The sequence below is a fragment of the Puma concolor genome, chromosome C2 (assembly GCF_028749965.1).
Source record: "Puma concolor isolate L17-30 chromosome C2, mPumCon1.1.hap2, whole genome shotgun sequence".
NCBI classification, from domain to species: Eukaryota; Metazoa; Chordata; class Mammalia; order Carnivora; family Felidae; genus Puma; species Puma concolor.
Window position 1 is genome coordinate 87,062,173 of NC_141675.1, and position 15,691 is coordinate 87,077,863.

At 35.0% G+C, this 15,691-nt stretch overlaps 1 protein-coding gene across 30 annotated transcripts in view; it reads left to right on the forward strand.

The window, feature by feature from the left end:
- Positions 1-15,691, forward strand: part of DLG1 (discs large MAGUK scaffold protein 1) — a 279,344-nt gene that overhangs the window by 173,306 nt on the left and 90,347 nt on the right. For all 30 annotated transcript variants that reach the window (XM_086675062.1, XM_086675061.1, XM_086675060.1 and 27 more), the window contains 5 exons: positions 2,090-2,214; positions 4,499-4,668; positions 5,634-5,770; positions 11,710-11,854; positions 14,381-14,501. In XM_086675062.1, the coding sequence (XP_086531188.1) occupies positions 2,090-2,214; positions 4,499-4,668; positions 5,634-5,770; positions 11,710-11,854; positions 14,381-14,501 (698 nt within the window). The remainder of the gene's footprint in view (positions 1-2,089; positions 2,215-4,498; positions 4,669-5,633; positions 5,771-11,709; positions 11,855-14,380; positions 14,502-15,691) is intronic.

Genomic DNA, 15,691 nt, shown 5'->3' on the forward strand with positions numbered 1-15,691 from the left:
TACATGTGTACTAGATTACAGGTACCACTACCTGAATTTGGATTACCTGTTCAAGTAAGATGGATGAGTAACTCTCCAGTAAGCGTAGTATTAATGTATTATACATATTTTAATATGGTATTTATTTGGTGTTTTTCCACCTTACTTGAGATATAATTGACATATAATTCTAACTTTTTTATCTTACTCATTTTCCATTCTTTCCCGTGCCTTTTAAATTTAGTTAGGACTGTACTTTGTTTTTTCACTCACTAAAACACTTGAGTACCAGGAATTGGAGAGGTGTTATTAAAAGATACAAACTTGCAACTAGAAGATGAATTAAGTTCTGGAGATCTCATGCACAGCATAGTGATTATAGTAAATAAGACTGTATTGCGTACTTAAAAATTGCTAAGAGACTAGACCGTAAATGTTCTTATTACAGAAAGAAATGACTGTTAAGTGGCATGACAGAGATGTTAGTTAAAGCAATGGTTATAATCATATTGCGGTATATAAATAAGTCAGATCAACACATTTTACACCTTAAATTTACACAATGTTATGTGTAAATTATAACTGTTTTTGAAAAAGCAAATTAAAAAAAAAGAACTTGATTACCTGGGTGACTTGGTAACCTCATACAACCTATTGATACTATTATTGATATTCTAGCAACTCTTTTTTTTTTTTTTAATTTTTTTTTTTCAACGTTTATTTATTTTTGGGACAGAGAGAGACAGAGCATGAACGGGGGAGGGGCAGAGAGAGAGGGAGACACAGAATCAGAAACAGGCTCCAGGCTCTGAGCCATCAGCCCAGAGCCTGACGCGGGGCTCGAACTCACGGACCGCGAGATCGTGACCTGGCTGAAGTCGGACGCTTAACTGACTGCGCCACCCAGGCGCCCCGATATTCTAGCAACTCTTAAAGAGTTTACACTGAAAAAAATATTAAAACAGAATTGTAGGACACATAATAGAAGATATGTTTAAGCTCTTCAATATTAACGGTTAAGTAATCAGTTCAGATATATCTGCGTGTTTGAGTTGCCTGAAAGCCAGAGTTAGAACATTAAAAAGCAAAAACAAAAAACCATTTTTTAAATACCACTGCTTAGAACAATTGTCCTTTAAGACTTTTTGGTAGCAGTAGAAACTTTTCTTCAAAGAAATTACTCAGAAATATAGTATGTAAAACAAGTAAAAAACCCTGCTTTGGCAAAATTGACTTTGTTGTCAGGAAAGCTCACCCATTTGATTTCTCATGTTGGGCTTTCAGTATTAAAAAATATCTTTTGCTATTTGTGTGTCTTGGCTAAACATGTCAGGGATGGGGGAGTGGGACATGTCAAGGATGATGACTTAGCAGATACAGTTTGGTCATTTTAAAATAAGCTGATGGCAAGGTTAGCAGAAGAAAAACACCATTCCCTGCCCCATTTTTTTAAAGCTGAAATAATGTTAGTTTTACCTATCCAGGAATAATTGCAGCAGCAAGATCACATCAGTTTTTTACTCTTAGAGAAATTTGCCTTACCAAGCATGAGTAGATACATTCTAAAAGAAAGAGACCTAATAACAATACCTCTGCAGAAGGGTGACTTATCCTAGTACAAATTGCCCGCACTTTTAAAGAAAGAACCATAGACTAGACTCCAAAAGTACTCAGTACCTACTTAGAAGTAATACCTTTGAATTCTTTTTTTTTTTTTTTTTAATGTTTATTTTTTGAGAGACAGAAACAGAGCATGAGCAGGTGAGGGGCAGAGAGAGGGAGACACAGAATCCGAAGCAGGCTCCAGGCTCTGAGCTGTCAGCACAGAGCCCGACACGGGGCTCAAACCCACAAACCGTGAGATCATGACCTGAGCTGAAGTTGGATGTTTAACCGACTGAGCCACGTAGGTGCCCCTACCTTTGAATTCTTCGTAGAGACAAAGGAGTTTTACTTATATTTCTTAATTTAGAATCTTCATTTTCTCTGCCTATATACTTTTATGTGTGTTCCTTGTGTCGGTACAGTTTCTAGGTCCTATAATGACAGGAACCTACCAATAAAGGTAATTCTTATTCAGGCTCAATTTTTTTTTTTCCTTTATCCCCAGGGAAATTCAGGGCTTGGTTTCAGCATTGCAGGAGGTACGGACAACCCACACATTGGAGATGACTCAAGTATTTTCATTACCAAAATTATTGCAGGGGGAGCAGCTGCCCAAGATGGAAGATTACGGTATGTTTTGCATTTTATGTTGTGATGCTGAACATACTTTGTATATTTTTCTTAAAGCAAATTGAACAAGGCATGAATACAAATAAACACTATCATAATAACCAATATAAGGTAGATGCTCAAATAACAAATGAATGAGATGATTGTGCTCTAACCATTGTTTCCCTCTTCATTCAGGAATTTAGTTTCTCTGATATTATAACACTTTGAATAATAAATTTGATGGTTTTAAATGTGAACAAATTCATAGAAATTGTAGAATTCCTTTTGTATTTTTATTTTTTGTTACTTTTTTAATGTTTGTTTATTTTTGAGAGGGAGGGAGACAGAGTGTAAGTGGGGGAGAGGCAGAGAAAGAGGGAGACAGAGTCTGAAGCAGGCTCCAGCCTCCGAGCCGTCAGCACAGAGCCCAACGCAGGGCTCGAACCCACACACCGTGAGATCATGACCTCAGCTGAAGTTAGACACTTAACCAGCTGAGCCATCGAGGCACCCCATTCCCTTCGTATTTTTAAATACATTCACAAACTGTTTTCCATTATTTTCTGGTGGGAAATATGTATATAAACTTAGTTAGGATACAAGAGATGATATATACCTGAGTTTGTATCCCATACCACAAAAAGTAAAGATTATGCAAGTTTTAAGTATCTTAATATGTTTTCTTAATTGAATGAATGAAAGTAATATTGGGTAATATAGGGTGCTTGTTTGAATTTGTTTAAATTTAGTGTTCCATTGTAGAAGATATCTTTAGCATATTTTGTTATTTCCTTAGGCCATAGATTATGGCACTTTTCGTATTCCCTTGTTTGTTGGTTTTTATTTATATGGTGACAGTCTGAAGTTTTAGGACTAAGGATTTTATATGATCTGTTAAAAACATGTTTTTGGGGGTGCTTTGGTGACTCAGTTGAGTGTGTGACTTTTGATTTAGGCTCAAGTCATAATCCTAGGGTTGTGAGATGGAGCCCCAGGCTCGATACATGGAGCTTGCTTAAAATTCGTTCCTGTGTGTGTATGTGCACATACGTGCTCCCTTTCTGTCTCTTTCTTTCTCTCAAGAAAAAAAACAAAAAACAAACAAAGAATCCATTTAAGGCTGTTGGTACCTTATGCACCTCTTGTTTCTTAACTTCTCACTGGATACAACAGGTGATGTATTAATGAAATTAGTTAGATATAAAATTAATAATTTGACCATTCATGTAAACATAAAGATTTATTTCCCAATTCTGTTATTGGCCTTTTGTTTGTGCTTTTATGAAAATTAATATGTCCCATTTGTTTCACTAAAGAACATCCCTTTAATACTAACTCTAACCTGTCGCTGTCTTTGCATACAAAATTTCTTTACTCTGAAGAAAGCTAATTACATTGATTAGATGTAAAGCTAATTACATCTGATATTGATTATCAGAATCAATTTTAGTATTTCAGTTGTGTTTTGTTCTCCTTCTCTGCCCAATTTCAGATGATTTTTTTCCCCTAATGGAATGCTATACAATTTAAACTGAGACCAGAGCTGGGGGGAAAAGTTAGAATTAGAAACAAATCAAACTTTAAAGAAATATATTACTGTGTCAAATTAAAATAAATTATTTATATGAGAAGCCTTTTAATTAAATGGTATAGTCTTTAGCTTCACAATAAATTTCAAGAAATAACTTTTTTTTAAATGCAGTGTCTAGGTTGACAAAGCAATCAAAAATTATTTTTTGATAAATCAGGGAATTGATCTCAGTTTTGCCACCACTGTCTTTTTGATCTTAAACTATTCAGTCTGAACCTCAGTTTTCTTTTGAGTCACAGCTGTCTCAGTCATTTTCTAGGTGACCTTGGAAAAATTATTTAAACTCTTTGTGCCTCAGTTTCTCCGTCTGTGAAGTGGAGATACAAATATGTATCTACCTTACAGGTTGTAGTAAGGGTTAAAACACTACAAGTACCTGGCACCAGCTTAGTTCTAAATAAATATTTGGCTGTTTTTGTAAAGTATCTTAATTTTTACACTTAATCAGCATACAAGAACCACACAGATTGCAGCTGTCATTATAATATTTTTGTATGGTAATCTCTTATTTGCACTGTTTCTTTTGTTGGCCCTTGGAAAGTATTTATGTGAGTGTTTGATACAGTGGAATCTAACATGCAGTTTATTCGTATATTTTTTTCTCTAGTAAATAATTCTCTTTACCTTAAAAATTAAAATAACAAAAATTATTGAAGTTAAAATTTGATATTTTAATATTATTTATCTTTAGTATTTGGGGTTTTTTCTCAGGGTCAATGACTGTATATTGCGAGTGAATGAAGTAGATGTTCGTGATGTGACACATAGCAAAGCAGTTGAAGCATTGAAAGAAGCAGGGTCTATTGTACGCTTGTACGTGAAACGACGGAAACCAGTATCAGAAAAAATAATGGAAATAAAGCTCATTAAAGGTCCTAAAGGTATGAAATAACCAAACGTAGATTATTAAGTAAGAAATCTCTGAGATAAATGTAACTAAGAAGTTATTTGTGACACCCATTCTAAGATTAACAGTACTGGTAATCTACAGAATGTGTGTGAATTTGTAGAATTTCTGTATTATTTCTGCTGATTTTTGTCTTAAGTAGAATTCTACTTAAACACTTGGAAGTCCTGTATAGTGTTGGTATTAACTTGTAATCTTCAGTCTACAAAGTATATTAAATGCAGATACACAGGCTAAATTAAAAGAAGAAACTATATATCATTAGCTGTTTTATCTGCAATGAGGACGGTTATATGTGATTTCTGAGTTTTGAAAACATTGATGGGATTGAGGAAAAATGAAATATGGATTCTAATTTGTAGCTTTGTGGAAGAAGTGGTATTCCAAAGAATGAAAAAAGGAATAGAAAGCTACAAATTTGTCTGGTATTAAGGCTATGGATGGGATTTATGAATTACAGAAATTCTTTATCTAAAATTAATTCATAGAATATTGGAAAAAGAACAAAATTATCCACATTTCTGAAGCTTATTTGTTCTGCCCACCACAATTTTATTATTTTTCTTAATTGTTTTAATCTTGTGAAGGTTTTAAAAATGTTAGAAGCACAATCATGATGGGAACAAAAGGAAATAATTTTGTAGTGCCTTTTTGAACTAACAAACAAATGCATTTACGAAAAGATTTTAAGAAGTAACAGGAGTGGGTGGACTAAAAAACTTATTTATAACTATAGGAACACCTATATATATAATTGTCCCCTGACTACAAAGCAAATACGTAGGATTTTAAAAGTACACAAGTAGATTCTTTTGTGTTAAAAAAAAAAAAAGAAAAATTAGTGTGATGAGATTATCCTCATCTAGTTTTCAGCCATTTCTTTCTGGACTTAAATTCACATTAAATGATGAAATTTCAAAACTAGTATTTTTCAAACAGGTCTTGGGTTCAGCATTGCTGGAGGTGTTGGAAATCAACATATTCCTGGGGATAATAGCATCTATGTAACCAAAATCATTGAAGGAGGTGCAGCACATAAAGATGGTAAACTTCAGATTGGAGATAAACTTTTAGCAGTGAGTATAAGAAATCTGTTATTTTAAAAATAATTTTGATGTCAGTAAGATAAAAACAGAAGGAGACGCCCCATAAGAGACTCTTAAATACGGAGAACAAACTGAGGGCTGCTTGTGGGGTGTTGGGTGGGGGGGATGGGCTAAATGTGTGATGGGCATTAATTAAGGAGGACACTTGCTGGGATGAGCACTGGGTATCATATGTTAAGTGATGAATCACTAAACTCTATGCCTGAAATCATTATTACATTATATGTTAACTAGCTTGGATTTAAATTTTTAAAAATAATAATCATTTTGATGTCTTTTTTTGGGAGGGGGTGGGGGCAGATCAGAATTTCTACTTGCCAAAATGTTTAAACAAATTTTTACTCTCATTTTTTCACTCATATTTAAATGAGTGAATACTGATCTTGCTTTAATCAAAACCTGAAAAATGATTCTTGGTATTATCCTTATTTACCATTTCATTTTTCTCTACCAGCTTCCTTCTCTTTTTCTTTTATTATTTTTTTTTCTCATTTCCTTCTCTTTTTTTGTTAAAGGGTTAGGGACTTGAATGCACAGAATTTCTTAAACACAGTGTCATCCCTCATGTGTGACTTTCCTTTTTCCTTTTTATTTTAACTTATTTTATTTATAGTATAATGAAAACTGCTAAAGTCATTACCCAGCCCAAAACTACAATACCAACAATTTGTGTGTCTCATTCCTTTGCTTTTTAAAAATTGTTTAATCATATACATATGCCTAAATATTTTAATACTAATTTGTTCTGAAAAAAATTTTAAGGCTATTGTGCTGTATGCAGTCTTTTAATACTTTTTTTACTCACTATTGGTTTACTGAGACTTATCCATATTATTGCCTGGAGATAAAATTTGTTAATTTCACCTCTATATAATACTGTTTTCTGGGACTATGCTACAGTTTATTTCTCTGATCTTCTTCAATAAATGTCCCATGTTCCCTAGAAAAACAAAACCTGAAGAAAAGCTGCGTGCTTAGGTTTTTGGGAGAGGTGTAATCAAAGCTAGAGTGAATCAAAATAAGGTGAGGCAGGGAATGAGGGAAAGTCAATACAAGACACTATGTTTCTGAGCTGTCCATAAATTCGTAAGAAAATGTAGCTAATTGCTTATCATGCAGGACAGTCTTTCAGGCAGGTGTTGTGGGACTATTAAACCTTAGATCCAGCCATCCAGGGAAAAGAAAGGATTTATCTCCTGTCTCTTGTTAGGTACAGTCTACCCCATGGGTGGTAACTATCCCAAATTTCTGGACTGTTACTCACCTCCTGTGGGCAAGTGCTTGGGAAGCCAGCTCCCATACTCTCCATAGCGTAGTACTTCCTCTGAACCCAGAAGGGGTGGAAAAAACCAGAGCCTCAGTGATCTAGACAGATCGGACACAGGCTTTTGACATGTTACAGCTCTCTATGAACACATCAGCCATGCCCATACCTAAGTCCAAGTGCAGCCCTTACTCTAGAAGAGATTGAAAGAGCTGGTAATGGCAGGAGATGAGGTGAGAATAGCAGTAACCAGGACTCTCCAGTAAGCACATGGCCAAGGCCTAGTGGGCAGGTAGGCTCAGGCGAATCTGAAAAAGACACTTAAACTAGGTCTGGTATAGTGGTGAGTTAGGTTATTTCCTTTTTTTTTTTTTTTTTTTTGTATTATGGATAATTCTCCTAGGGAAAGCTGCTGTGTGTTCTGGTGAACATGTACATATAAGAGTTTTCACTTAACTGTTTACCTAAGCATGGAATTTAATGGTCATGGGATATCATCTTAGTAACACTATAGCAAAAACATTGTTTTCCAAAGTGGTTATAAAAATATACACTTCTGGGACACCTAGCTGGCTCAGTTGGTAGAGTATGCACCTCTTGATCGTGGGGTTGTGAGTTCAAGCCCCATGTTGGGTATAGAGATTACTTAAATAAATGAATCTTTTTGAAAAAATTTAATATTCCTAAGCAATATGTAAATGATTCTTTTGCTGTACATGCTGTCCTGTACTGCTTATTGCTGCAGCAAAGAGATAGACTGATTGTTTTCAAGTTTATTTTTTTTGTTGGTTTTTTTTGTTGTTTTTTTTGTTGTTGTTGTTGTTTTTGAAGTTTATAATGGGGAAGAGGAAAGAGCTCACTTTGAACTACTCTTCTGCACACACACACACCAGTTCAAAACAGCCTGCTTTCTCCACTCAGTTTCTCATTTATGCTTTTTAATTTCTTAAGTATTGTGTTTTCCTTTATGGTTTTTCCAGAATCAGTTTTGGTGATTGAGAAGGCAGCAATTTATGTGGACTTAGCATTTAGCCAGGTTTTGGTTGTCATAATTCCACTAAATTATCAAATTCTTAGTTCTCATTTTAATTGACATTAGACACACCTTCCTCCTTCTTCAGACACTTTTTCCATTGTGCTTAACAGTTACCCTCTTTCATGGTATTCCTCTTATCTCACTGGTCACTCCTCCTCATTCTCCCTTTTGGTGCATCTTCTCCCTAAACGTCGAAGTGTCCTTGTACATTTTTTCTTCCTATTGATAGGTGGTCAAATAACTTACTGAGTCTCATTGCACATGGTAGGGATAAGTATTGTTTTCTGAGCTTCAGTTTTCTTTTTATACACATGCACTTAAATTTTGTGCTTGGCTGAAATAAAAAAAATTTTTTTAACAGTGGTTCTTGGCTAAACAGTTCAAAAGCTCTAAGAGATGTCATCTAGTCTCTTTGTATGTCTCAAGAGTCATCTCAAATTTAATGTATCTAAGAATGAACTTCTGAGTTTCATCCTATACACCACCCTCCACCCCTAAATCCTGTTCTTGCACATTCTTCACATCTCTTGAAATAGGAACTTTATCCTTCTATTTGCCCAGGTCTAAAACTTCAGGATCATTCTCCTTTCATACTCCATCTTGAATCCCTTAGCAAATCTTGTCAGCTCTTTTATCAGTTATCTAATGTTGCTTAGGAAACACAAAAATTAGTGGCTAAAATAACAACAATAATCATTTATTTGCTTACACTTCTATAATTTGAGAAGGGTTTAGCCAGGACAGTCTGTCTCTGTTCCACATAATGTCTCCTGTCAACTAGGGCCAGGAATGCACTTCGAAGTTCACTCACATATGGCAGACAAGTTGGTGTTGGCTGTCATCTGGGAGCTCATCTGGGACTATTAGCCAGTGGCCTCTCCACATGGCTAAATTGGGCTTCTCACAGGATAGTGATCAGGTTCCAAGACGGATGTACCAAAAAGACAAACTCCGGTGTATGGCATTCATCAGTCCTCTCTTGGCATCTCAACTATTAATGTCTCATTGACTAAAGCTAGTTACATGGCCAAGCAAGGTTCACTGTAGGAAGGGATTTTACAAGGGTGTGAATACCAAGATATGTGGCTCATTGCAGGCCACCAAAAGAACAGTATACCATAGCTGTATATTTCAAAATGCAGGCAATCTTTCTTCACTGTACATGGTAGTGTGGGACTATAAAAATGACCATGTGGCTGAAACCCTGCAAAGCCATATTAATAATCTGTGGCAAAAGTTAATGATATGTGATCTTTAAAAATTTTTCTTAAAACATTAAGAACTGTCCTATCAATTATACAGGTACAAATTAGGGAAATGAAAAATATATGAAAATGAGTATTTGTTTAGTACATTATAATTTTAAAACATTGGAAACAGTGTTTTTCTTTGCAAAAACAAAAAACAAAAACAAAAAAAACACAGAATTACCAAAAAGAAGAGCAGTCTAAACCTAAAGCTAGTGGAAGGAAGGAAAAAATAAAGATTAGAGCTGGAGTCAATGAAATAGGGAATAGGAAAACCAGAGAGAAGATAAAACCAAAACTCAGTTGTTTGGAAAGGTGAACAAAATTGACAAACCTTAGACTGATCAAGAAAAAAAAGAAGACTCAAATTTCCAAGAGTAGGAATAAAAGAGGGGACTTGAGGAAATACTTTTATTTCTAAACATTTGTATGCCAACATATTAAATACCTTAGATGAAATGGACAAATGTATAGAAAGACACAATTACCACTTTTAGTCAGACTGTACTGAAGAGTCTAACCAGGGAAATAAAAAGACATTAGATTGGGAAGGAGAAAGTAAAACTATATTTGTAGATTACCTATGTAGAAAATCTTGGGGCACCTGCATGGCTCAGTTGGTTAAGGGTCCAACTTAGGCTCAGGTCATGATCTCACAATTTGTGAGTTTGAGCGCCACATGGGCTCTCTGCCCCTCCACCACTCATGCGTACTCTGTGTCTCTCAAAAATAAATAAACATTTAAAAAATTGTAAGGAACCTACTGATAGAACTAATAAGTTTAGCAAGGTTGCAGGATATACCTCACTACTTAAAAATCAATTCTGTTTCCTAAAAATCAGTTGTTTGGAATGCCTGGGTGGCTCAGTTCGTTAAGCGTCTGACTTTGACTCAAGTCATGATCTCTCAGTTTATGGGTTCAAGCCCCCTGTCGGGCTCTGTGCTGACAGCTCAGAGCCTGGATCCAGCTTCAGATTCTGTCTGTCTGTCTTTCTCTGCCCTTCCTCCACTTGCACGCTGTCTCTCTCTCAAAAGTAAACAAACATTAAAAAAAATTAAATCAGGGGCGCCTGGGTGGCGCAGTCAGTTAAGCGTCCGACTTCAGCCAGGTCACGATCTCGCGGTCTGTGAGTTCGAGCCCCGCGTCAGGCTCTGGGCTGATGGCTCAGAGCCTGGATCCTGTTTCCGATTCTGTGTCTCCCTCTCTCTCTGCCCCTTCCCCGTTCATGCTCTGTCTCTCTCTGTCCCAAAAATAAATAAACGTTGAAAAAAAAAAAAATTAAAAAAAAAAAATTAAATCAGTTCTGTTTCTATAACAGAAGATAGATGAATGCTTAATAAATAAATGAAAAAAATCAACTTGACTATTAAACAGTGGAAGTGAAAATTTAAATAATGATGTAAAAATTGATGTTTTTATTTAGTTTTGAGAGAGAGAGACAGAATCCAAAGCAGGCTCCAGGCTCCAAGCTATCAGTACAGAGCCCGACGCAGGGCTCAAACTCAAGTACCATGAGATCATGGCCTGAGCTGAAGTCAGACACTCAACCAGCTGAGCCACCCAGGCACGCCAAAACATGCTTTTTTATAAATTGATACTGTTTAATGTTGGCAAAGGCCTGAGTAGATGGGCATGACATTTTCATATTCTGTGGTAGTGGTATAAATTTACTAAATCCATTTATTTAGAACAGTTTAAAATATCTGTTAATACTGGGATGGCTTAATAAATTATGATACAACCAACAATGGTATATGTGCAGCATTTTTTTTAAATGAGGCAATTCTGTGTGTCCTAACATGGAAAGATCTCTAAGATACCTTATATTAAAAATCCAGTTGCAGAATAAAAACTTTAATATAGTCTCATTTTCTTTAAAAAAAAAAAAATCTTGGGGCGCCTGGGTGGCGCAGTCGGTTAAGCGTCCGACTTCAGCCAGGTCACGATCTCGCGGTCCGGGAGTTCGAGCCCCGCGTCGGGCTCTGGGCTGATGGCTCAGAGCCTGGAGCCTGTTTCCGATTCTGTGTTTCCCTCTCTCTCTGCCCCTCCCCTGTTCATGCTCTGTCTCTCTCTGTCCCAAAAATAAATAAATGTTGAAAAAAAAAAATTAAAAAAAAAAAAAAAGTAGATTAGGTTCGGGGATTGGGAGGAACAGGGGCTGGAAATAAGATTGGCTATTCCATTAACATACATAAACAATTTCCTGATATGATAGACAAAAATATATAGGTTTTCTTTTCACAGACCTTTATATTCCTTAAATCACTCTTGCTTTGTATTTTGGTATAATTGTTTATAACCAAAATGCAGAAAGCAAGTGAAAATGTCCTAAAACAAATATCTTTTGGGATTTTCTTTTAGGTGAATAGTGTGTGTTTAGAAGAAGTTACTCATGAAGAAGCAGTAACTGCCTTAAAGAACACATCTGATTTTGTCTATTTGAAAGTGGCAAAACCCACAAGTATGTATATGAATGATGGCTATGCACCACCTGATATCACCAACTGTAAGTCTGCTTAAATCTATCTTATTTCCCTATGTTTAAATATTTTAAAGGAACTATATTAAGCATTTAACCTAACAGTCTGTAAAAAATCAATTTTAGGGGTTCCTGGGTGGCTCAGTTGCTTAAGCATCTGACTCTTGATTTCAGCTCAGGTCGTGATCTCATGGTTCATGAGATTAAGCCTACTGTTGGGCTCTGCACTCTGAGCATAGAGCCCACTTGAGATTCTCATTCTCTCTCTCTCTCTCTCTCTCTCTCTCTCTCTGCCCTTCCCTCGCTTATGGATGCATTCTCTCTCAAAATAAAAATAAACATTTTAAAAAATCATTTTTAAATCAGAATCTTGATAGTAAGAAGGGAGGCAGCCTTTTTCAAAGTTATATGTAAATAATAGTCAACAAAGGTATTGCACATTCTTTTTTTCTAATAGTTGTGGGATATAGCAGAGAAACATACTTTAACAAGCAGTTCTTTTAACAACCAGGGTAATTCTGATGCTTCTGGTGGACTAACTCATGGACTACACTTTGAGAAATACTAATTTTAAATATTTCTAAACTTGGGCTATTCAGGGCACCTGGGTCGCTCAGTCAGTTAAGTGTCTGACTCTTGATTTTGGCTCAGGTCGTGAGCTCATGGTTTATGAGATCAAGCCCTGTGACAGGCTGCGCACTGACATCAAGGAGATTGCTTGGGATTCTCTCTCTCCCTCTCTCTTTGCCCCTCCCTGCTTGTACTGTCTCTCTCTCTCTTTATCTCTCAAAATAAATAAATTTTAAAACTTGGGCTTTTCTATATTCTCAATTATATGAGCACAGATACTCTTTCTGTACAAGTTCCTCATATATTACCTAACTATATTTGTATATAGTACAGTTGTGTTGCCTAGAAATGAATTGTTATGATAGTACTAATAAAATTTTAAGTTTCCTGTTTGATTTTCAGTTTTTTTAATGTAAAAGCTAAGGTAAGACTTAAGTAACGTGTTTGTGTTTCTTGAAAAATGAAAGTTTTATTTCTTTGGTGCATTAGTTGATATCCAAAGCACTCATGTAGTAAAGATCTTAAATGTACTCTCTGCAGTCTGCTTTTCCAAATTTTCCTCATTTAAATTGTAGAATTTTAGAGATATTTGTGGTTTTATAAGTGGCAATGTCTTCAGTTTTAGAACTCTCAAAGGCCATTACTGTCACTAATCATTATAAATTTAATGTAAATTATACTTTGAAATGAATGTACTGTCTTCCAATGATACATCTTCATTATCTGCCCATTGATTTATTAATTACTCAGGTATAACTGAACTTCTTGAAAAAATTTTTTTCAATGTTTATTTTTGAGAGGCAGAGGGCAAGTAGGGGAGGGGTAGAGAGAAAGGAAGACACAGAATCCGAAGCAGGCTCCAGGCTCTGAGCTGTCAGCACAGAGCCCGAAATGGGGCTAGAACTCATGAACCATGAGATCATGACCGGAGCCAAAGTCAGACGCTTAACCAACTGAGCCATCCAGGATCCCCAAATATAACTGAACTTTTTAAAATAGTATTCAGTCTCTTTCATGGACAGGAATGATGTCTGTTGTTGTTTTGTTTTTTTTTTTTCAATACTTCATTTGTGTCAGAACAGAACTTTATTACTTATTAAAAATTCTTACAGTTGGTATCACACACAAACTTTATATAAAGGCTTTATGTATTTTTATTTGTAATTAGAGATGCAAATTCACTAATAAGGTATTTTATGCACCAATGTAAGTATCAGTCTTATTCATTTATTATGCTGCCTTATCTGTTCAAGACAGCAATGCACATTTGTAACAGTTGCTCTACAAACTGAGAATTGGTGTTCTGATTACAGCCAAATATACGAATAGTCAGGCTGCTTCTTACAAATACATTACACTGGAAAAAAATGTTATTTTAAACTGAATTATCCCTTTTTATGTATGCTAATGTGACCAAAAACTGGGAGACCTAGTCCTAAAGAGTAATAACTAAATAATGATTGCTTGATTTTCCTGTAGATAGAGGTAGAATCTATTTTTTACATCTATTGAACTAATAGAACATTGTGAAAAAGCTGAAGTTTGCTCTTGCTAGTTCAGCTCTTTGCTAAGACTCTATTTCCATTCCCCTCATTCAGTAAGTGATTGCAATTATGAATTTTATTATATACTTCCAGTCCATGTTCATACTATATATGCTGTTCATAAATCATAGTCTTTTAAATGACCTTTCCTGGATTTCACTGTGCAAATCAGTTAATGTAAAACTCCTTTTTAGTTCTGTTTTCTCAAGAGAAACCAGTTGGAATAAGTTTGCTTACTGATGTGAATATCTAAACTAGTTTTTATCTGGAAACTTGAGCTTGTCTAATTTTTTTACCTGATAAATAAGTCTTTTCTACCAACTTACATAAATAAGTGGATATGAATTACATATTAACTAAGCTTGAAATTGATAATTCACAAATAAGTGCTGAATGGTTTGTTTCACTTGAAGTGTTTTTTACTGTCTTCATTTTTAAGCTTCTTCTCAACCTGTTGATAACCATGTTAGCCCATCTTCCTACTTGGGCCACACACCAGCATCACCAGCCAGATACTCACCTGTTTCAAAAGCAGTGCTTGGAGATGATGAAATTACAAGGTAAGGAAGTGAACATTCATCTTTCTTAAATAAAGTTGACTGTTAGATGGAATTACAATCAACCAAATAAGACAGCCACAATTTTCAGGACTAAAAAATTTTGTCAATAGATAATGAACTTAAACCTTAATTTTTGTCATTGGAGGGCTCATGAAGAGGCTGAAATATAAAAATATTTTATATTCCAAATAAGTTACTGCCCTTTTAAAATAAATACTTTTTTTCAGGAATGGTAAGTTGTGCTTAGAAATTAGCATAGGTAAAACTAAGTTAGGAATATATTTATATTTAAAACTAACTTTTCACATATTCCTATCTAGTGTACATCATAAAATTTCATTATGGCAGTTATGTGATTCATGTTTAGAATTCAAGTGATATTTTCTTTGCTTGGTATATATCCCTGATATCCTTACTCTTAAAGTTTATTTTGATCTAATTTTAACTGCTTTTTATTCCCAAAGAACTCTTAACTAGGTGAGAAATAATAAGCGAAAAGTATTTTAAATCTTTTTCATATTGTACAATATAGTATTAAGACATCATGTCAGACATATTGCTTTATAATTTGCACAAGTATTTCACTTAAGATTAAATATCTGTAAATTAATGTCTTTTTATGTTTTTATTAATTGCATTGTTGTTGGCATTAGGATTTTTGAGCTTTCATACTTGTAATTATTCCTGTCAGACTCCTGGCTCTAGGCAATGATCTCTTTAAGGTCCCATAGGGAGGAATTTTCATCTGTGTCCTCTTTTTCAATAGTTAGCAGTATTGAAAAATTAATTAATTAATAAGTACACAGTAATTGTGTTTGGAGTGAAAATTAGCAAAAAGAACAGTGTTTGTGGTTATTCCTTTGTTTTTTGTTTTTTTAATTTTTTTTTAATTATTTTTTGAATGTTTCTTTATTTTTGAGAGAGAGAGCGTGAGATGGGAGGGGCAGAGAGAGAGGGAGACACAGAATACAAAGCAGGCTCCATGATGGGGCTTGAACTAAGAATCGCAAGACCATGACCTGAGTTGAAGTCCGAAGGTTAACTGACTGAGTCACCCAGGCACCCCTGTGGTTATTTCTTTGTGATAAGAATTTCCAAGGCTGTAAGTCTTTAAGGCTGTGCTCCTATATTGATCTGTCATGGCTTTGTAGTTGTTTTCTAATAGTGCCTTTTTATAGAAGTAAAGAGGA